This window comes from Peromyscus eremicus, chromosome 1 (genome assembly GCF_949786415.1).
Source record: "Peromyscus eremicus chromosome 1, PerEre_H2_v1, whole genome shotgun sequence".
Lineage (NCBI taxonomy): Eukaryota > Metazoa > Chordata > Mammalia > Rodentia > Cricetidae > Peromyscus > Peromyscus eremicus.
Window position 1 is genome coordinate 16,276,874 of NC_081416.1, and position 22,075 is coordinate 16,298,948.

The window sequence follows — 22,075 nt, forward strand, 5'->3', positions numbered from 1 at the left end:
TGATTGAAAAAGACACTTTCCAGGCAGTGGTGGTGTACACCTTTAATCCAGCACTCGCAAGGCAGAGGCAGGCGGATCTCTGTGAGTTCCAGGCCTGCCTGGTCTACAAAGTGAGATCCAGGACAGGCACCAAAACTACACAGAGAAACCCTGTCTCGAAAAAAACAAAACAAAACAAAACAAATTTTTTTTGTTTTTGTTTTTTGTTTTTTGTTTTCGAGACAGGGTTTCTCTGTGTAGCTTTGTGCCTTTTCCTGGAACTCACTTGGTAGTCCAGGATGGCCTGGAACTCACAGAGATCCCCCTGGCTCTGCCTCCCGAGTGCTGGGATTAAAGGTGTGCACCACCACCACCGCCCGGCTCAAAACAAAAATATTAAAAAAAGAAAAAGACACCTCACATCTGCCTTTGACTTCTATAGGCACATCACACATACACACCAGAATCCTTGTATTCACCTGTACATCTGGATATACTTACATGTATGCACACCATACACATGTAGATGTTTGTCTCCTCCCCAAACAGCCAGTGAGCAACACCCCTAAGCCTTTCTATTTGCCACTTCTACCAGGCATGTGAGTCTACCCTCAAGAGCCTGAGGCAAGGGCTGGAGAGACAGCCCAGTGGTTAAGTACACAGGCTGTTCTTCCAGAGGACCCAGGTTTGATTCCCAGGACCCATATGGTACCTCACAGTCATCTGTAACTCCAGTCTCGGGCAGTCAGACACACATCTCTACATGCAGATTAAAACATCCATACACATAAAATCGATAAAATTAAAAAAAAAAAGGCTGAGGCAAGAGAACCATTACAAGTTTGAGGCCAACCTGGGCTATATTGTAAGTTACAGCTCATCGTAGGCTACAGAGTGGGACCTTGCTTAAAAAAACAAGCAGTAACAACAACAAAGATGGTCAAGTATGGGCTGTAGATGTGCTCACCTGGGTTTGTTGCCTAGCACCATGTAAAAGTGATCATGGCAGTGCATGCCTGTAATCCTACTTGGTAGATGGGGTAGAAGGATCAGAAGTTCAAGGTTATCCTCTGCTGCGTAGTGAGTTCCAAGTCCAGCAGGAGAGCTCAAGGACTAATAGTGAGCTCTCATAGTAGAAATTTATGATCATGTATTGATTATTATAGGTTATTATTATTATTATTTTAATATTTATTTATTTATTATGTATACAGTGTTCTGCCTGTATGCCAGATCTCATTACAGATAGTTGTGAGCCACCATGTGGTTGCTGGGAATTGAACTCAGGACCTCTGGAAGAGCAGCCAGTGCTCCTAACCACTGAACCATCTCTCCAGCCCTGGTTATTATTATTATTATTATTATTATTATTATTATTATTATTTTGAGACAGGGTTTCTCTGTGTAGCCTTGGCTGTTCTGGGACTCACTCTGGAGACCAGGCTGGCTTCGAACTCAGAGATCCACCTGCCTCTGCCTCCTAACTGCTGGGATTAAACACATGCACTACCACTGACTAGCTTATTATTATTTTTTGAGATGACCTCATATAGCCCAGGCTGGCCTCAAAATTTTTGTATAGCCAAGGATGGCCTTGAACTCCTGATCCTTCTGCTTCCACCTTCTGGATGCTGAGAACTTGTGGGTTGTTGCCAGGATCTAGGTAAAACAATTGAAATGAGGAAAGAGGCTGGGACTCTCCTTTTACATGTCTGTCTATCTGTCTGTCTGTGTGTCTGTCTTATGCTTGTCCCACTAGCTCTTACAACTTAATTTAACCTGTTTCTCTTTACGTTTTGCCTCAGGCTTTTTACCTTTCTTTCATTCTGCATGTCCTATTTGCACTGCTTCCTCCGAGGCTGGCTGGTGGCTGGCCGGCCCAGGCACCCCGCTCTCTTTCTCCCTCATTCTCTTCTCTCTTCTCGAGCCTAGATTCCTCCTCCTCACTCTTTCTGCCTGCCAGTCCCACCTATCCCTTCTCTGCCTAGCTGTTGGCTTTTTTTTTTTTTTTTTTTTTTTTTAGCTTTTTATTATAAGCGCCAGAGATGGTTGTGAGCCACCATGTGGTTGCTGGGAGTTGAACTCAGGACCTCTGGAAGAACAGTCAGTGCTCTTAACCACTGAGCCATCTCTCCAGCCCAGGCTTTTGGCTTTTTATTAGACCAATCAGGTGCCTTAGGCAGGCAAAGCAACACATCTTTACGTCATTAAACAAATGCAGCATAAACAAATGTAACACATCTTTGCCTAGTTAAAGTACTATTTCACAACAATATATTTTATATTTTTTAAAATTTATTTTATGTATATGAGAGTTTTGCCTACATGTATGTATATGTTCAACATTTGTGCCTGGTGCTCATGGATGTCAGATGAGGGCATCAGCTCCCTTGTAACTGGAGTGGTAGGTTGTTGTGAGCTGCCATATGGGTGCTGGGCACCAAACCTGGGTCCTCTGCAAGAGCAATAATTGCTGCTAACCTCTGAGACATCTTTCCAGCCTCCCAAATATCTTTAAGAAAGACTTTATTTATTTATTTATTTATTTATTTATTTATTTATTTATTTATTTATATTTTCCATGGAGTATGTAGGTCAGAGGACAACTTTGTGGAGTTGGCTCTGTCTTTTCACCTTTGTGGGTCCCAGGGATAGAACACAGGTCACCAGGTTTTTGAGGTATTCACCTTCACTGGCTATCTTACTGGCCCAACATTTTTTCTTTTGTAAAAAGGTATGTGTTTGTGTGTGTGTTCCTTCACAAATGTCAGAAGAAGGAATCAGATGCTTGCAGCAGGGGTTATATGTGGCTGTGAGCCACCTGATGTTGGTGCTTGGAATTGAACCCTGGTCCTCTGGAAGAGCAGCAAATGGTTTTTTTTTTGCTGAGCCATCTCTTCAGTCCCATGCCTTGTTTTTTTCCCCATGATCTTATTTTCATTTATTTATTTTCTTACCTAATTTAAAGACCACCTTTTTTTTTTTTTTGGTTTTTTGAGACGGTTTCTGTGTGTGTGTGTGTGTGTGTGTGTGTGTGTGTGTGTGTGTTTTCAAGCAGGATCTTGTTAATCTGGCCTGGGACTTAATGGTAGTCCTGTCTCAGCATCTGGGGTACTTAGATTGCAGGTCTGTGCTACCATGTCTGGCTTATTGAAAATCAATACAGAATTGCCCTGGTCAGTGTAACTGGCTATACAGAGAAAATGAAAGTAAGTAGATAGTAGAATCTTATTAGGACTATTTCTTTTGTTTGTTTTTTCTTTTTTAAGATTTATTTATTTATTATGTATACAGTGTTTTGCCTACATGTATAACTGCAGGCTAGAAGTCGGCACCAGATCTCATTATAGATGGTTGTGAGCCACCATGCATCTGCTTGGAATTGAACTCAGGACTTCTGGAAGAGCAACTAGTGTTCTTAACCTCTGAGTCATCTCTCCACTGCAGCTCTTACAAAGGAAAACACTTAATTGGGGCTGGCTTACAGTTCAGAGGTTTAGTCTATTATCATCATGGCGGTAAGCAAGGCAGCAGACAGGCAGACATGGTGCTAGAGAAAGAGCTGAGAGTTCTTGCATCTCGACTCACAGGCAACAGGAAGTGGTCTGAGACACTGGGTAGTATCTTGAGCATATATGAGATCTCAAAGCCTGTCTCCACAGTGACACACTTCCTCCAACAAGATCACACCTACTCCAACAAGACCACACCTCTTAATAGTGCCACTCCCTTTGGGGGGCATTTTCTTTCAAACCACCACATTCCACTCCCTGGCTCCCAAAAGCTTGTAAAAGCATCATTGTATTTAAAAGTCTAAAGTTCAAAGTCTTTTCTGAGATTCATGCGATCTCTTAACTATAATCCCCTGTAAAATAAAAATAAAAAAGCAGATCACATACTTATAACATATAATGGCACAGGATATACATTACCATTTCAAAACATAGGGAAGGGAGCATAGTGATGGAATACTGGACCAAAGCAAGACCGAAAACCGGCTGGGCAAACTCCAAACTCTGCATCTCCATGTCTGATGTCAAAGTACTCTTCACTCTTCAGATTTCCAACTCCTTTCAGCTTTGTTGACTGAAACATACTTCTCTCTCTTGGGCTGGTTCCATTCCCTGTTAGCAGCTTTTCTTGGAATGTTCCCAGAACTCTGTCATCGCTAACATCTTGGGGTCTCCAAGGCAATCGAGGCTTCTCCTTCACAGCTTCACACAATGGCCTTTCTGGGCCTCCATACAGGGACACCCTTGACACATGCCTGACCTCAGTGACTTTCCTTAGTCACAGAGGTAGGTTCCATAATGCCTTTCTTCTATCCTTGATTCTAAAGCCAAAGCCATGTGGCCTAGTGCTTGAGGAGGCCAGAAGAGGGCATTTGGATTTTCTGGAACTGGAGTTACAGACTTTTGTTAGCTGCCATGTGAGTGCTGGGAATTGAACCCATGTCCTCTGGAAGCATAGCCTGTGTTCTTTCTAGAATCCCCCCCACTCCCCTTTATTTTCTTTTTTAAGACAGTGTCTTTGTATTCCTTACTGTTCTGGAACTTGATATGTAGACCATGCTGGCCTTGAACTCGCAAGAGACACAACTGCCTCTGCCTCCCAAGTGCTGACTTAAAGTTGTGTGCTGCCATGCGTGGTTGGCCTAACTTTTTCTTTTCTTTTCTTTTCTTTTCTTTTCTTTTCTTTTCTTTTCTTTTCTTTTCTTTCTTTTCTTTTCTTTTCTTTTCCTTTCCTTTCTTCTTTCTTTCTTTCTTTTTTTTTGTTTTTTTGTTTTTGTTTTTGTTTTTTTTTTTGAGACAGGGTTTCTCTGTGTAGTTTTGTGCCTTTCCTGGATCTCGCTCTGTAGACCAGGCTGGCCTCGAACGCACAAAGATCCACCTGCCTCTGCCTCCCGAGTGCTGGGATTAAAGGCGTGCCACCACCGCCCAGCCTTTCTTTCTTTCTTTTAATGGAAAGTCTTTAAAGGAAATTTTTGAGCCATTGTTTTACTTTTGTTGTGTATCCATACACAATGCCTATAAAAACTTTGTTTTCTTTCCCTATTATAGTTTAAGATAAGAAAACAATTTCAAAGTTAAATTTGACAGGTAAAGTTGACAATGTTTTTGATGCTTTTTGAGCTGGCAATGAAGTTGAACATGCTTATTTTCTGATTTCAGACAGAGGACCCCAGTAAGTGTAGTCCTCGGTTTTGGGAGGAGCTCTTCCTCATGAAGGTGAGATTGGGTGGCATGTTGGAGTTCTTGGGTAAGTAACATTGTCTTACATATTCTAAGTGCTGTGCTAAAGTCTGCTCAGGCCCTTGCTGTTCTTTTGGCAGGTGAATTTAGAGTATCTAGAAGGCAAGCTGGAGTCTCTGGATGGTGAAGAGTTAATGAAGATCAAGGACAATATTAACTGTTTATTTCAACACTGTATCCAGGCTCTAGGAGAGGAGCATCCAATCCGAGTTGTCAATGCATTGCAGGTATAGTCTGGGAGACTGAAGTCTTGGTTAACAGGAGCATGGAATTGAAGCTCATCTGTTAGACACTGAGGAACCTAGAATTGCCTTTAGCTGTCAGGTTTGGTTTGCTTTGGTTTTCTTTCCTTTTTATTTTCAATTTTTTTGAATAAAACATCTGCCATGTTTAGCTATCTTCCTGTTTTACTTAGTTTTTAAAAAAACATTTATTATGCGTTAGAGAGATGGCTCAGTGGTTAAGACCACTAGCTGCTCTTCCATAGGACCTGGGTTTAATTCCCAGCACCCACATGACAGCTCACAACTGTCTGTAACTCCTGTTCCAGGGGATCTGACACCCTCACATAGACATATATGCAGGCAAAACACCAATGCACATAAAGTAAAAATAAATAAATTACATGTATATATATCAAAGAGCTCTGGCTGCTCCCAGCACTCATGTAGCAGTTCAGAACCATCTGTAACTCCAGTCCTAGGGGATCCAATCAATGCTCTCTTCTGACCTCTGTGGACATGGGGCATGCATAGGGTACACAGACATCCATGCAGGTAAAACAGCCATACACATACAAATGAATTAAAAAATAATTAAAACATTTACTACTATTATTTTGAGCTATGTGTCTTTGTGTTGCATGAGTACAGGGATCTGTGAAAACCAGAAGAGGGCATAGAATCCTCTGGTGCTAGAATTAGAGGTGCTTGTGAGTCACCGAACATGGAGGCTGGCAATCAATCTGTGGTCTTCTAGAAGAGCAGCAAGTACTCTTAACTGCTAAGCCACTCTGCAGTCTAATTTAAATGTTTTTGTGTTTTTATTTATTTATTTATTTATTTTTATTTATTTTTGGTTTTTTGAGACAGGGTTTCTCTGTGTAGCTTTGCGCCTTTCCTGGAACTCACTTGGTAGCTCAGGCTGGCCTCGAACTCACAGAGATCCTCCTGGCTCTGCCTCCCGAGTGCTGGGATTAAAGGTGTGTACCACCACCACCGGGCTTTTTTTTTTTTTTTTTTTTTTTTTTTTTTGTTTTTTGGTGTGTATATTTTATATATGTATGTGTTTGTGTGTGTGTGTGGAGGCCAGAGATGGAAACTGGGTGTCTTCCCAAGTACTTTGTACCTTGTTATTTTTTTATTTTTATTTATTTTCTTCTTCCTTTTTTTTTTTAGGTTTTTTTTTTTTTTTTTTAAAGATTTATTTATTTATTGTGTATACAGCATGTATGACTGCAGGCCAGAAGAGGGCGCCAGATCTCATTACAGATGGTTGTGAGCCACCATGTGGTTGCTGGGAATTGAACTCAGGACCTCTGGAAGAGCAGTCAGTGCTCTTAACCTCTGAGCCATCTCTCCAGCCCCTTTTTTAGGTTTTTTTTGAGACAGAGTTTCTTGTGTAGCCTTGACTGTCCTGTAGACTAAACTAGCCTCAAACTCACATAGGTCTGCCTGTCTCTGTCTCTGGAATTCTAGGATTAAAGGCATGCACCACCACTGCCCAGCTGTTATTTTTTATGTTTTAATTTTTTAAAAAAAGTACTTATTGAGGGTCTCTAGAGATAGCTTAACAGTTAATAATACTTGTTGCTTTTGCAGAGAATCTAGGTTTAGTTCCTATCATTCACTGGCAGCTGACAGCTGTTTGGAACTCCAGTTCCTAAGGATCCAGTGCCCTTTTTTGGCTTCCTTACATAGTGGTTTTTATAGTTATACATGCAGGCAGAACATTCATACACATAAACTAAAAAATAAGTCTCTAAAATATTTTTATTGTGGGGCTAGGTGTGGTGGTGTACACCTTTAAGTCCAGCATTTGGAAGGTAGAGGCAGGTGGATTTTTGTGAGTTGGAGATCAGCTTGATATATATAGGGAGTTCCAGGCCAGTCAGGGCTCTATGGTAAGATCCTGTCTCAAAACAAACCACGTATTCACTGTGTATGGTGTGTGTGGGAGTGTACATGCCACAGTGCGCCTAGAGATTGGAGGACGCCTGTGGGAAGTTGCTCATTTGCTTCCACCTGTGTGTGGCTCTGCCACCAAACGTGGGTCCTCATGCTTGCAGGGACGCACTTCCCTGTCCGAGCCATCTCTCTGGCTCTTCACTTTTTTTTCTCCAGAGGAGGAAGTGGTATGTCTTTCTTTATTACTGCCTTCTTTATTGCCTGGAGACAGGGTCACTGAACCTAGAGCTCATCACGGTTTAGCTAGGCTGGAGGCCAGCAAGCCCAGTGGTCCTCGTGTGTGTGTGTGTGTGTGTGTGTGTGTGTGTGTGTGTGTGTGTGTGTGTCTATGTGTGTGAGAGTGTGTGTGTGAGAGCATGCTCATGTCTCGGGCACCTGTGGAGTCAGAGAACAACTTGTAGGAGTTGGTGTCCCCCCCCCCCCCCCAGCTGAGGACTGAACCCAGGGTCTTGCACTTGCTGGGCAAGCGCTCTACCACTGAGCTAAATCCCCAACCCAGGAGTTGGTTCTTTTGTCAGACTTGGCAGCAAGTACCTTTACCTGCTGCTGAGCTAGCTCTCTGGCCCTGACCTTGAACTTGATTCTTCTGCCTCCATCTCCCCAGTGCTGGGATTACAGGGGTGCTGCTGTTTCTTAGTTTCTGGATTTTTCATGTTAACATTTAAGCTGTTTTCAAACTCAGAGTAACAGAAATTGAAGGTCAGCCTTGTCCAGACATAGTTCTGAAGTTGCAGGAGGAAGCTGCAGATTTGGTGTACACCTAGTTTGGAGACTTCCTCTCTAGAAAGAATTCTTTTTCTTGTCTCTGCAGACCTTGTGTGCACTAATTCGAGGAGTCCACCAGAAGAATAAATCTACATCTGGATTTGACATTATCAACATGCTGATGGGCTTTGACAAAGCGGAGCTGTGCATGAAGGTGAGGCATACGATGTGTGTGGCTCTGATCAGCTGTTCTCGACAGCAGCTTGAGATGCCACTTGCTGACAGACACTAGAAGATCTGCGTTCAGAGTTTTCTTTCTTCTCTTTTGGGTTTTTGTCTTGTTTTGGTTTTGGTTTTTCAAGACAGGATTTCTCGGGGGCTGGAGATATGGATCAGAGGTTAAGAGCACTGGCTGTTCTTCCAAAGGTCCTGAGTTCAATTCCCAGCACCCACATGGTGGCTCACAACCATCTGTAATGAGATCTGATGCCCTCTTCTGGCCTGCAGGCTTACATGCAGGCAGAGCACTGTACACATAATTAAATAAATAAATCTTTAAAAAAAAAAAAAGACAGGATTTTTCTGTGTAACAGCCAGTCCTGGGTGTCCGGGACTTGCTTTTTAGATCAGGCTGGCCTCGAACTCACAGAGATCCACTTACCTCTGCCTCCTGAGTTTAGAGGCATGAACCACCACTGCCCAGCCTTTTATGACATTTATGAACTTAGATAAAATATGAGAAGTTACAAGATCAGCTATTTTGTGGTGCTAGTAATGAAACCATGCTGTTCTGCATGAAGGCAAGTGCTCTGCTGCCCAGAAGCCTTGTTCACTTTTGGCTCTTTGATGTAGAGTCTTACATAGCTAAGGCTGGCTTCAAACTTAAATTACAGAGGATAGAAGTTTTTTTTTTTTTTTTTTTTTTTTTTTTCGAGACAGGGTTTCTCTGTGTAGCTTTGCGCCTTTCCTGGATCTCGCTCTGTAGACCAGGCTGGCCTCGAACTCACAGAGATCCACCTGCCTCTGCCTCCCGAGTGCTGGGATTAAAGGCGTGCGCCACCACCGCCCGGCTAAGGATAGAACTTTTTAAAAATGACTTTTAGTTGTAAACAGATGTTTTTCTCCTACCCACCTATTCCCAAATACCTGGCAGCTGCTTCCAAATTACCACACAGTGGCCTATATTAATTATAAATGCTTGTCCATAGCTCAGGCTTATTACTAACTAGCTCTTACACTTAAATTATCCTATAATTCTTATCTATGTTTAGCCATGTGGCTTCATACCTTTTCTCAGTATGACTTTTTTTTTGAGGGGGGGGTTTGGTTTTTTGAGAGAGAGTTTTCCTGTGTAGCTTTGGTGCCTGTCCTGGAACTCACTTTGTAGACCAGGCTGGTCTTGAACTCACAGAGATCCACCTGTCTCTGCCTCCTGAGTGCTGGGATTAAAGGTGTGCGCCACCACTGCTGGCTTTAAGTCCTATTCTATTCTTAAGAGGCAAGAAAGCATGAGGTCTGAAACATGGTAGATGTCATGATTAAATTCTTGATTTTTTTGCTTTCCATCTCCCAGCTGTTGGGATTACAGGTGTACACCACTGTGCCCACAATAGTGTTTTTAATTTTTATTTTTAGATAGGTCTACTTATCTTGCCTAGGCTGGACTCTTGTATGTGTTCAAGTAATTCTTCCTGCTTCAGCTTCTTGAGTAGGCTGGACCTATTGGCACATACCACCATGCTTGGCTTGAATTAAATTAAAAATGTATGCTTATGTATTTATTTGCACACTTCTATGTATTGTGGAATAGTGGGTGTGTGGAGGTCAAAGAACAACTTTCAGGAGTTAATTCTCTCCTTCCACCATGTGGGTCTTGGCAATTGAACTTGGGTTGTTAGGCAAGTGCTTTTATCCACTTGCTGCCCTTTGAACTTTTTTCTTTTCTTTTTTTTAACTTTTTCAATTGGATTTATTCATGTTCTGTTCTGTGTGAGTGCTTTGCCTGTGTGTGTGTGTGTGTGCGCGCGCGCGCTTGATGCCCTTGGAAGTCAGAGGAGGGCAACAGACCCCCTGGATCTGGAGTTGGGGGTGGTTGTGAACCATCATGTGGGTGTCTGGAATCCAGCCTGGGTCCTGTCCAAGAGCAGCCAGTTCTCTTAACTGCTGAGCCATCTCTTCAGCCTCATGTCCTTTGAATTTTTATATCCACTGTTTGAAACTCATTTTTTCTTCTGCCTTCTCCTCTTCCTCTTGTCCCCGTCCCCCCACCCCCAACACACACAGGGGGGTTCAGACCTAAAGTTTTGTGCATGGTATGTGATAGACAGGACTTTAACACTAAGGCACTATCTTGAAGTGTGATCCTAATTAGTCTTATCAATTAAAACCAAGAGTCAGATATCAGAGTAATAATCTGAAAGATCAGAGAGCAAAGGAGCAGCCACCAGAGAGTTCTTACCTCTCTGGATCCTCACATCCTTAGATCCTGTCTCCACCTGCCTAGTGCTGGGAGTAAAGGCATGCACCACCACCGTCTGGCTCTGTTTCTTTTAGACTGGATTAATCTCATGTAGCCCAGGGTAGCCTTGAACTCCTGATTCCTGCTTCTTCCTCACAAGTGCTGGGATTAAAAGTATGTGCCACCACTGTCTGATCTCTGTGGTTAACTAGTGGTTAGCTCCACCCACTGACCTCCAGACAAGCTTTGTCAGAACACAAACAAATATCATACAACACTATCTTTATAATAACACTTTTGTAATTCACATATTGTATTGTTGATCCTTAAATTGAACAAACATCACCACTTTTTAATTTAAAAGCCAGTTTTAATTGCCCCCTAAAAGAAAAATCATGCTCCTTCTGAGTGCTGGAATTATAGACCAATGCCTGGTTTACATTCAGGATTGAACACAGGGCCTTATGAAAGCTAGGCAAGCACTCTATCAATGAGCTACACTCTCAGGCCTCCTCATGTACCTTTGGTCATTCTAAGGTCTGTCTGGTGTCCCTTTCCTCCTGGTCCTCCTCCATCTCCTCCTCGTCCTCCTCCTCCTCCTCCAAAAAACAAAACAAAACAAAAAAACATGCCTGTGTGTGTTGAATGAGGTCAAGGGTCAATGTCAGGAGTCTTGTCATTAATTTATTATAAAAATCATTTATAACATTTTATTTATGTGTGTGTGTGTGTGCACAAGCATGCCCTGGTGTATGTGTGGAAGCCAGAAGACTTGAAATTACTCTCCTTTGTCTTTCTCTTTACTAAAAACACATTTAAGTTTCAAGGTCTTACTTTGATAGTATAGGGTAGATGCTCACATGTTCAACTTCACTGAAACATTTTGTTTTATTTCTGAGACAGGGTCTTTCTATTTTGTAGTCTTGGCTGTCCTAGAACTCACTGACTCAATATGTGTATTAGACTGGCCTCAAACTCACAGAGATCCTCCTGCCCCTCCCTGCCTCCCAGTGTTGGAATTAAAGGCGTGCATCACCATACCCAGTTGAAACATTTTATTTTGAATCTTCATTTTGAAATTCCAACATGCTGAGTCCTTAATTCTACTCTTTTTTTTTTTTTTTCAAAATAGAGATTTATTTAGAGGGTGTTGCATCCCCTGGAACTAGAGTTATAGCTAGCTTTGAACTATGCTATATGGTTGCTGGGAACCAAAAAAATGCACATTTTCTGTAAGAACAAGTGGTCTTAACCACTGAGCCATTTCTCTAGCCTTGCATTTTTCATTCATTTATTCATTCATCCATCCATCCATCCATCCATCTATCTATCTATCTGTTTATTTATTTATTGGTTTTTCAAGACAGAGTTTCTCTGTTTAGCTTTGGAGCCTGTCCTGGAACTCACTTTGTAGACCAGGCTGGCCTCAAACTCACAGAGATCCACCTGCCTCTGTCTCCCGAGTGCTGGGATTAAAGGTATGTGCCACTACCATCTGGCTTTTTTCCTTTATTTAATGTAAAAATATTTTTTCCCTTCTTCCTTCTATTATAGTATGAAGGTTTTACCTTTTATTAGTTTATATCTGAAGGCTATTTTTTTAGAGCAAGCATCACATTCCAATCACATTGTCAATTGGAGTTGATCCTGATGAACCCTGCTAGCTTTGTTAGATGCCCAGTAGTGAGTTGACACTGTGTCTGTCACTGGTTCATGTACCTGCATGGTGCACTTCCTTTAACAAGTAATGGCATTCATTAGTATTGTTAGTAAACCATTAGGTTTCCCTTTTTCAAACTACTCATTGTTCTAGTCTTAAGGTTTATATGTGTAAAGCTTCAAACACTCATGAAGTACAGGAGTGAATACCCTCTGTTCTCTGTAGTTGTTCTAAAGCATCTTCCTCCGAGCAGCTGGACTGTGAAGTCTTTTTCTTTGATCTTACACAGTCTGAACTAGGGAAGTGAGACAATTGATTCACAGTTACTCACTTTATCCTGCGTAACATGACACAGCACCGGGTAAGGAGGGTCTAAGTGTTACTTGGTGTGCTTTCACGTTTATGCTTCTTTCCCAGAACTTGATGGAGAGTTTGGATTCATTACTCTGTGCAGAAGGTTCTGAAAGTCTGAAGAGCTTATGTCTGAAACTTCTTCTTTGCTTAGTGACTGTAAGTGACCACCTGTGTGCTTGTCAAGGGTCTTAATTACAGCAGAGTCAAGCCTAGTTGAGTACTTCCTCCCAAAGGTAAAAGAGAAATTCTTCACTAGAGTATTGCATCATTCCCTTTTGTCTGAATGTATAGAAGGAAGTTACTTGTATGGAATTGTGCTTTTTGGAAATCAACCTTTGAGCAGCTGCTGGCATTTTTAGCCTGCAGGCTATGTGATACCACTTTATTTTTTATTTTACTTAAAAATTTTAAAGATCATATTTAGTTTGTATGTGTGTGTCCCCTTCCCCATACATAAAACCATGTTGGTCAGAAGATAACTTTCAGGAGTTGGTTCTTTCCTTCCACCATGTGGGGCCCAGGATGGAACTCAGGTCATCAGGTGTGGTGGCAATGCCTTTTCCTGCTGAGCCATCTCCCCAGTTGGTACATACCATGGTGGAAGGGCTATTCTAGCAGAACTACCGTCTTTTGGTTTGTCTGATTCTTCCTTTTCATTGAGTCTCACTTGAAAATGGTTCTTGGGATTCTAATTCTTGGGATATTTTTGTTTGCTCTTTGACATTTTTGTTTCACTTAGATGGTAGGGTAGGAGATACACATGAGATGTCAGGTGCCTTGGTACAGACCTTCAGAAGCTTTTTATTGTGTTTAGGTAACAGACAACATCAGTCAGAACACTATCCTGGAATATGTAATGATCAACAGTATATTTGAAGCAATTTTACAGGTATGCCAACTTCCTGGTGACCTTTCTGTTGTAGAGACAAGCTCTTCAAATTTTGTCTGCCTTCCCTGCAACCAGGACTTAGCACTCTGCCTCTTTTTACAGATACTATCTCATCCCCCAAGTCGTAGAGAGCATGGGTATGATGCTGTCGTCCTCTTGGCTCTGCTGGTAAACTACAGAAAATATGAGGTAGGTGGGGTTCAACTGTACAGTTGTTATTTTCATAATCATCTTGCCGGACATAGCAGCCATTTTAAAAGACTGCTTAATGTAGAAGACATGTTCTTGGTAAACCGTATTTTTCTTTTTCTTCCCTTAAAAGAAGTTTTATTCATTTTTATTTTATGGATATGGCTGTTTTGCCTGCATGTATGTCTTTGTACCTTGTATGTGCCTTATGCCCATGAAGGCCAGAAGAGGGCATCACAGCCCCTTGAACTGGAGTTACAGATAATTGTGAGCCACCATGCGGGGGGGGGGGGGGGGGGGGGGGGGGGCTGGAATTGAACCCACACCATCTGGAAGAGATCTTAACTGCTGAGCCATCCCCACCCCCATTTTTTTTTTTTTCCTGAGATAGGGTCTCAAGTAGCTCAGGCTGGCCTCATTCACTTTGTAGCTGAGGATAACCTTGACTTCTGATCCATTTGCTTTTACCTCCTGAGTGTTGGCATTATGGGCATTTACCACCATGCCTGGCTTTTACCTAGGAATTTTTGTTTTGTTCATTTTTTTTTTTTTTGAAACAGTCTTACTGCATATCCTTTAGTTTGGAACTCACATAGACCTGCCTCTCTCTCCTGAGTGCTAAGATTAAAGCAATTGCCACTATGCTCAACCTCTTAGGAACTTTTTTTCCCCCAGACAGGGTTTCAGGGTTTTTCTGTTAGCCCTAACTGTTCTGTAGATGAGACTGGCCTTGAACTCACAGAGATCTGCCTGCCACTGCCTCCTGAGTGCTGGATTAAAGGTGTGTGCCACCCACAACTGGCAGGGGCTTTTTAAAAATAAAAAAAGGGTTTAGATTAACTCTGGTTGTCTCACACTGAATCAGAATTTGTGGGAGAGGGCCTGGTCATTTATTTTTTAAAAGATCCCCAACTGAAGCTAAGTGAGGTTGCTCCTGCCTGTAATCTCAGCACCTTGAGGGCTGAAACAGGAGGCTTGCCACAAATTCAAGGACAGTTTGTGCTACATAGTGAATTCTGGGCCAGCTTGGGGTACAAAGTAACACCCTGTCTCCAAACAAACAAACAAACAAACCCAGCAAAACAAAATGAATTTCCATGTAGGAGATAAACCAGTATTGGAAGTCACAGGCCTCTTGCATCTGCTTTGGAAGGTTATTTTACTTGTATGTGTGTGTGTGACTGAGTGCATGTATGTGTACCACGTGCATGCAGTTACCCTTAGAGGCCAGAAGAGGGCACTGGATTCCACTGGAACTGGAGTTAACTGTATTGTGGTTGTGTTGTCAGGCATGACGTGGGTGCTGAGAACTGAACCAGAGTCTCCTGTAAGAACAGAAGGTGCTTTTAATCACTGAGCCATTTCTCTAGTTCCTGCTTTTTTTATTTTTTATTTTAAGTAGGATCCTGCTATGTGCTATGTAGCCCCCTAGCCTAGATTTCAGTATGTAGAGCAGGCTGATCTAGGAGTCATGGATGATGATTGTGCCTCTGTAAATCTTCCCTCCCCATCCCGGACTCAGTTCTATGATATGTGGGCCTATGTGACTATTTCTGGCAAGACTTGTCTTATATGTCTTACTCCTTAATGTGGTCGACGTGTAAGTATCACTGTTGGTCTAAGAGCTCTCTGGCTTTTTTTTTTTTCTTCTGATTTTGTTTGTTTGTTTATTTTGAGACAAGGTTTCTTTGTATAACAGCTCTGGCTGTCCTGGCACTTGCTTTGTAGGCCAGGCTGGCCTCGAACTCACAGAGATCCCCCTGTTTCTGCCTTCTGAGTGCTGGGATTAAAGACGTGGGTCACCACCACCCTGCTGACCTCTCTAATTTTAGTGAAGATTTTAGTTGAAGATATTACTTTATCTTTAACAATACTGAGGTTACTCCCACCCCCTCTTCCCACTGATCTCCAAGTCTTGGCATTCCTACGTCAAGGTCCTTCAGGGCTTGAATTACAGTGTACACTATCATATTGGCTGTAATTTTAGTTTGAAGACAGGATCTCATGCAGCCCAGGCTGGATTTAAACTAGTCACCTTCCCAGTCTATTGCTGTGGTCCCCCCCCCCCTTCCCTCCCTCACTCCAATACAGAGTTTCATTCTATAGCTCAGGATGGCCCCCAATTGTTGGTGAGCCATGCCTCAGTTTCCCAAGTGTTGGGTTATGAGTGTGTGCCACCGTGCCCAGCCAGGCCCTTGGTTTCTGTTTTTGAAATGAAAAGCAGAACTCAGAGAGTGGTATAATATGTGCCTTATTCCTCTCAGAAGGCAGAATGCATAGGAATGGAGGGAGGTTGCTCAGGGCAGACCAGGATCCTCATGAGGGATTGCCCTGAGGAGTAGGAAGCAGCCTGTAAAAGGGTCCTAGACACTAAGAACGACTTTTTGAAGTCAGGTACTACTGTGTTCGGGGAACCTTCTTCACAAATGAGTGTGGTGGGTCTCTGAGAACATATGGTCACTTCTTAGCCTTCTGGACAAGGTCAGGGGAAAATATGCCAGCTGGTGACAAGATTTAAAATTTTTTTTTTTTGCCGGGCAGTGGTGGCACACGCCTTTAATCTCAGCACTGGGAGGCAGAGGCAGGCAGATCTCTGTGAGTTCGAGGCCAGCCTGGTCTACAAAGCGAGATCCAGGAAAGGCTCAAAGCTACACAGAGAAACCCTGTCTCAAAAAACCAAAAAAAAAAAAAAAAAAATTCTTTTCTTTTTGAGTTTTTGGCTCTTGGTGTTTCTCTCTCTCTCTCTCTCTCTCTCTCTCTCTCTCTCTCTCTCTCTCTCTCTCTCTCCCTCTCTCTCTTTTGAGACAGGACTTGTTATTTAGGCCACAGGCTTGACTGTCCTTGTACTTGCTGTGTGGCCTAAGCTGGCCTCTAGCTTTCTGGTCCTGGACTCTTCCTGCCTCAGCCTCCTGGGTCCTGTGACCAGAGGCGTGTGCCATCCATCATGCCTGCATCACTGACTTTATTCAGACAGGTTGAAAGTGATGGGCAGCTCATTGTAATGAGGAGAGGCTGTGAGAGGGGAGTCCTTAGGAGAGACTGGAGTGTGTGGAACAATGTTGATGTGCTAGAAATCCCAGGAGCTTGTCACTTTTATTGTCTTGAAGGAACTGATAATGAGGTGTAGATCTAAAATAACCATGTAATTTATCACCAATACCTGTTTTTACTGGCAATCTGGAGGTGCTGGTGTGGTAGCCATTATGATCTCTGTCATGTCTAAAAGCCTCTGGGGCCTTATTACAATAGCAAGAAAAATAGCTGAGGAAAATGCTGAGGAAAGCTAAGGAAGTCCAGTTCTGTGTGACAGGAAGGCGCCGTCGTCACTAATGAGGATCTCACAACCTCCTGGTGGATATGGCTGTCGGAAGCAGCGGCTTTCCTTCTGCAAGTGCAAGCTGAACTCTGCCTTAGCTCAGTAGGGCCCTGAAATGTCAGCCTGAAAAATGGGAGGCAGCCAACAGCTGGAGACAGTCGGATTTCTAGAGTGAGGTGTGCATCTTTGTTGTGTCAGAAACCCCAGAAGAGTGAATATACCCGGCAGGGGCAGGCTGGTGGGCATACTTTCTCTGGGATTTGCAGCTTTGGGTATAAGTTACTCATCAGATGCCATTAAAGAAGCCCAATTACAGTGGAACAGGAAGGTTTTTGACAAGAGCATGAGGAATTCCAAGTGAACATAGCTAAATTAAAAGCCAGTGACATTTATGCAAACCAGAAGGAGAAGGTGTGCTAGGGAGAATATTTTAGCTACTACAACAGTCAGTCTCATGACCAGTAAGGCAAGTTGTAAGTCTTTCTAGAAAGGGGTAATGGTATAAGAGACTAGTTACCCAGCTGAAGCTAGAGAAGGCAGATACATGTCGGATAGAAGAAATAAGTAAAGATCCAGGTGGCGGTGGTGGCACACACCTTTAGTTCCAGCATTCAGGAAGTAGAGGCAGGTGGATCTCTGCGAGTTCAAGGCCAGACTGGTCTACAGAGTGAGTTCAGGACAGCCAGGGCTACACAGTGTGAGACCCTGTCTCAAAAAGGAAAAAAAAAAAAAAAAAAAAAAAAAAAGAAGGAAAGAGCTGGGTGTTCTGGTACACGCCTTTAATCCTAGCACTTGGGAGACAGAGCAGATGGATTTCTAAGTCCTAACTTGGTCTACAGAGCAAGTTTCAGGATAACAGCCAGGGCTAACACAGAGAAACCCTGTCCCGAAAAACCAAACCAGATCAAAATAAAACCAAAAAGAAATAAGGAAAGGATAGCATGTACAATTCTTCCTCATTTTAATAATGTATTCTGTTTTAGAGACAAAGAATGAAAAGTGACAGGTAAAACTTAGAAAGCTAGGACCCCAAAATTTAAAAACAATTAAAGAAGAGGGAGCTGCAAGCATATTGGTGGCATGCTTGCTGAGTTTGCAGCCCTGTCTAGTGGGTGAGAAGTAGATTGATCCCCCTTGTTTCCAAACAACCAGCAGGCGAGGTATTTAGTGTAGGGCAGTTCGTGTTTAAAAGAAAGGGATTTGTTGTTGTTGTTGTTTTTTGTGGTTTCTCAAGATAGGGTTTCTTTTCTTCCTTCCTTCCTTCCTTCCTTCCTTCCTTCCTTCCTTCCTTCCTTCCTTCCTTCCTTTCAACATAAAGACAGGTTATAATTCAAGAGTCCAGGGTTATTTGAAACTGGAAAATATTTTCTCTGTAGAAAATAGTAAAAATGATAACATTTCCCAGTAAGCCCTTTTAAGCCAAATAATAGCTGAATTATACATATAAATATTGATTAGATTCTGGGATACAGAAGAAACCTATCTTCATCTGTTCAGAGAGCTATGTTTTACTTAAGTTGTGTAAGTGAGATTCCTATTTACAAGATCAGGTTTCTTTGTGTAACAGTCCTGGCTGTCCTGGCATCTGCTTTGTAGACCAGGTTAGTCCCGAACTCATAGAGATCTGCCTGTCTCTGCCTCCTGAGTGCTGGGATTAAAGGTTTGTGCCACCACTGCCTGATAGAGAAAAGCGATTTCGACAGGGTTATGATCCTGGCTTTCAGGCTGGCCAGGCCTGAGATGCAGTGATCAAAAACCCATCTGCTGCTCTGAGCCTGCTGTTTCCTTAAGTTAAAAACGACAAATTGTATCTGTTTGTGAGCTCTGCCTTCCTCCCTCCCTCCCTCCCGTCCATCTGTCCATCCATCCGTCCAGTCTCTTTTTTCATTCCTCTTTGTTTTCCTTTCCCTCTTTTTCCTAAAGGGCTTTCCTGGGCTGGGGAGATGGCCCAGTTGGTTAAGCACTTGTGCATAAACATGGTAATCTGGTTGCAGCCCACAGCACTCTTGCCAAAAGGTGACATGGTGGCACACACTTGTAATCCCAGTGTGGGAGGTGGAGACAGGAGGATCCTTGAGCTTGCCTGCCAGCCAGCTTTGCCTCGTTGGTAAACCTCAAGTCTCTGGTCCCAGTGAGAAACCCAGTCAAAAGGCCAGGTGGATGGCTCCTGAGGAGTGACACCAGAGGATGGCCTCTGGCCTTTACGTGTGTGTGCACACTCGTGCATGTGCACGCACACACTAGTTAAATAAAAATGAACTTCCCTTCAACTATGGTAATAACGTCATGGAGCAAAGAAACAGAGGTTCTTCCAGTGTGTCCGATGCTGTGCTGGGGGTTTTACATATCTTAACTAAGCCTCACAGCACAGGGGAGGGAGACTGAAGGTTAAGTAGGTAATTTGTGTATTGTGTCATAGTTAATGAGGGGACCAGAGCATAAACCTTCCCTGTTCCTCACCTGGACTCAGACTCATGCTGGTCTTGGTGTTTTGAGGGTCCCTACAGTCACCTCACAGTGCTGTCTTGGGAAGGTAAGTGACTAATACTTGCAGAAATAATGTCAAACAATGTGGTTTTGCCAGATAGTGGTGCACACCTTAAATTCCTGCTCCTAGAAGACAGAGGCAGAGGCAGGCAGATCTCTGTGAGTTTGAGACAGCCTGGTCTATGTAGCAAGATTCAGGGAAGCCAAGGCTACATAGTGAGGCCCTGTCTCAAAAAACAAAAACAGAAAACAGAACAAACAAACAAACCCCCATGCTTTGCTTTTCTAATGGTGCTGTCAACACGGTGACATCTCTAGGTCGGATCTGGCCTGACAGTCTAGCGTAAGAATGTAAAACATAAGAAACATTTGGGTTGTTAAGAGAACAAAACTGTCTTTTTCTGGCCCCAGTTGATTGAAAGATGTGATTTGAAACTTGGTTAAATGAGGTCTGTGGGGGGATTAGCTTTTCAGTTTTGGTTTCAGGGTTCTTTTTTTTTTTTTTTTTTTTTTTTTTGTTTTTGTTTTTCGATACAGGGTTTCTCTGTGTAGCTTTGCGCCTTTCCTGGGACTTGCTTGGTAGCCCAGGCTAGCCTCGAACTCACAGAGATCCGCCTGGCTCTGCCTCCCGAGTGCTGGGATTAAAGGCGTGCGCCACCACTGCCCGGCTATTTCAGGGTTCTTAATAATGAGTTTTCTTGGTAGCTATAAGAATTGCTAGTCTTCTAAACACTTTTGTTACTAGTCCTCCGTGGGTTGCAATTGGTGCTTGATCCTCAGGAGAACTTTCCTCACATCCTGTGGGCAGGATATTTTTAAGGTGAGCAGGTCATTGGCTCTCATCCCACTCTTAAGAAGTCTTCATATCTTTAATGAGTTTAAATATGTGCCCAGCTGAGACTGGGGCTGGAAAAACTCAAGTCATCTTCCAGTGCTGTAAGTGATGGGACAGTCATTAAATCCCAGTGTCCTGACCAGATTGTTGCTTGGGTGATAACATCCTTTCCTGCAGTCCCCCTGCAGTGTTATTTGGGTACCAGATCTCCATGAATGGCCTCTCTGGCGGTTAAGCAGCTGCTACTTCACACCCCTGAGGTGGCTTTGTTTCACGGGTGGGTGATTCAGTCCTTGCGTGTAGTTTTGAAGTGGTTAGGGAGCCTTTGGGATGAGAGTGTAAGTTAGCAAATTACAAATATGTGTCTTAAGGGAAAGAAGATTTTATTTCTCCCCAATGACAGCTATCCCTATGGACTCATAGGACAGGACAAATCGAGTTTTTCAGAGTATTCACTTTTTAGAAGAAGGAAAAACAGGAGAGGTAGATGAGCATAAACATGAGCTAATTCAACCTAGAGGTTGAACAGAACTGATGTGTGTATGTGCATACATGCACACATGTGCACTTGACAGATGCTGGTGTAAGATTAGAGATTCACTGGAAATGTGCTTCGGGTTTGGGTATTGGGAGCATCGCCATGGAACGAGGGCGGCCTACAGAAGCATTTTTGTTATTTCTTTCTTAATTAGCTAACAGGCTTTCTTAACGTGGTCTTGCTTACCCTCACTCTTTTCTCTTGTTTAATAGTCTGTGAATCCGTACATTGTGAAGCTGTCTATTGTGGACGACGAGGCTACACTGAATGTGAGTATCTGCAGTTGTGGTGAGGGCTGTCTTGCTTGCAGTGGCCTTACTTTCCGTGGACATTAAGAAGAGAGAAGCTGGCCCAGCGGCAGTGGTGCACACCTTTAATCCCAGCCTGGTCTGCAGAGTGAGTTCCAGGTCATCCAGGACCATTACACGGAGAAACCCTGTCTCAAAACAACAACAAAACAAAAAGGGAGAAGCTGGGTCACTGGTGCTTATCCTGGAAACTGGTAGGCAAAGTGCAGGTTAAGGCGACCCTGTCTCAAGAGAAAAGAAGAAGTGCTAGGGATATAACTTACTAATTTTGGGTTCAATTTCCAGTATACAATGAATAGATAGAAAATGAATCCCAAGCTGGGCAGTGGTGGCACATGCGTTTTTTTTTTTTCTTTTTTTTTTTCAGAGCTGAGGACTGAACCCAGGGCCTTGCGCTTGCTAGACAAGTGCTCTACCACTGAGCTAAATCCCCAACCCTGGCACATGCCTTTAATCCCAGCACTGGTACGCAGATCTCTGTGGGTTCAAGACCAGCCTGGTCTACAAAGCGAGTTCCAGGATAGTCTCAGAAAACAAAACAAAACAAAAAAACCAACCAAACAAAAAGCCAAAGCTAAAACAAACAAATAAATCCTAGAAAGCAGAGTGCTTTATTATGAGTTTGGTTTTTGTTTTTCAAGACAGTCCCACTGTGTAGCTCAGGCTGGCCTTAAACTGCTGGTCCTCCTGTTCCAGCCTGTTCAGTGCTGGGATTACCAGTGTCTGTCATGAACCACCGTATGTGTTGCGTGGTGCCTGAAAAGATCAGAAGGTGGCATTGGCCCCCTGGATCTGGAGTTAAATGGTTGTGAGCCTCCATGTGGGTGCTGGAAACTGAACCCGAGCGGCAAGTGCTCTTTACCGCCATGCTGTCTCTCCAACCCTGACATTTCTGCTCACAGAAATAGCTTGAAACGAT

At 43.1% G+C, this 22,075-nt stretch overlaps 1 protein-coding gene across 1 annotated transcript in view; it reads left to right on the top strand.

Moving 5' to 3' along the window:
* Armh3 (armadillo like helical domain containing 3) overlaps positions 1 to 22,075 on the top strand; it is a 197,111-nt gene that overhangs the window by 18,632 nt on the left and 156,404 nt on the right. The window contains exons 3-9 of the mRNA XM_059257121.1: positions 5,151 to 5,207; positions 5,312 to 5,458; positions 8,229 to 8,336; positions 12,658 to 12,750; positions 13,409 to 13,483; positions 13,586 to 13,672; positions 21,061 to 21,117. Coding sequence (XP_059113104.1) covers positions 5,151 to 5,207; positions 5,312 to 5,458; positions 8,229 to 8,336; positions 12,658 to 12,750; positions 13,409 to 13,483; positions 13,586 to 13,672; positions 21,061 to 21,117 — 624 coding nt within the window. The remainder of the gene's footprint in view (positions 1 to 5,150; positions 5,208 to 5,311; positions 5,459 to 8,228; positions 8,337 to 12,657; positions 12,751 to 13,408; positions 13,484 to 13,585; positions 13,673 to 21,060; positions 21,118 to 22,075) is intronic.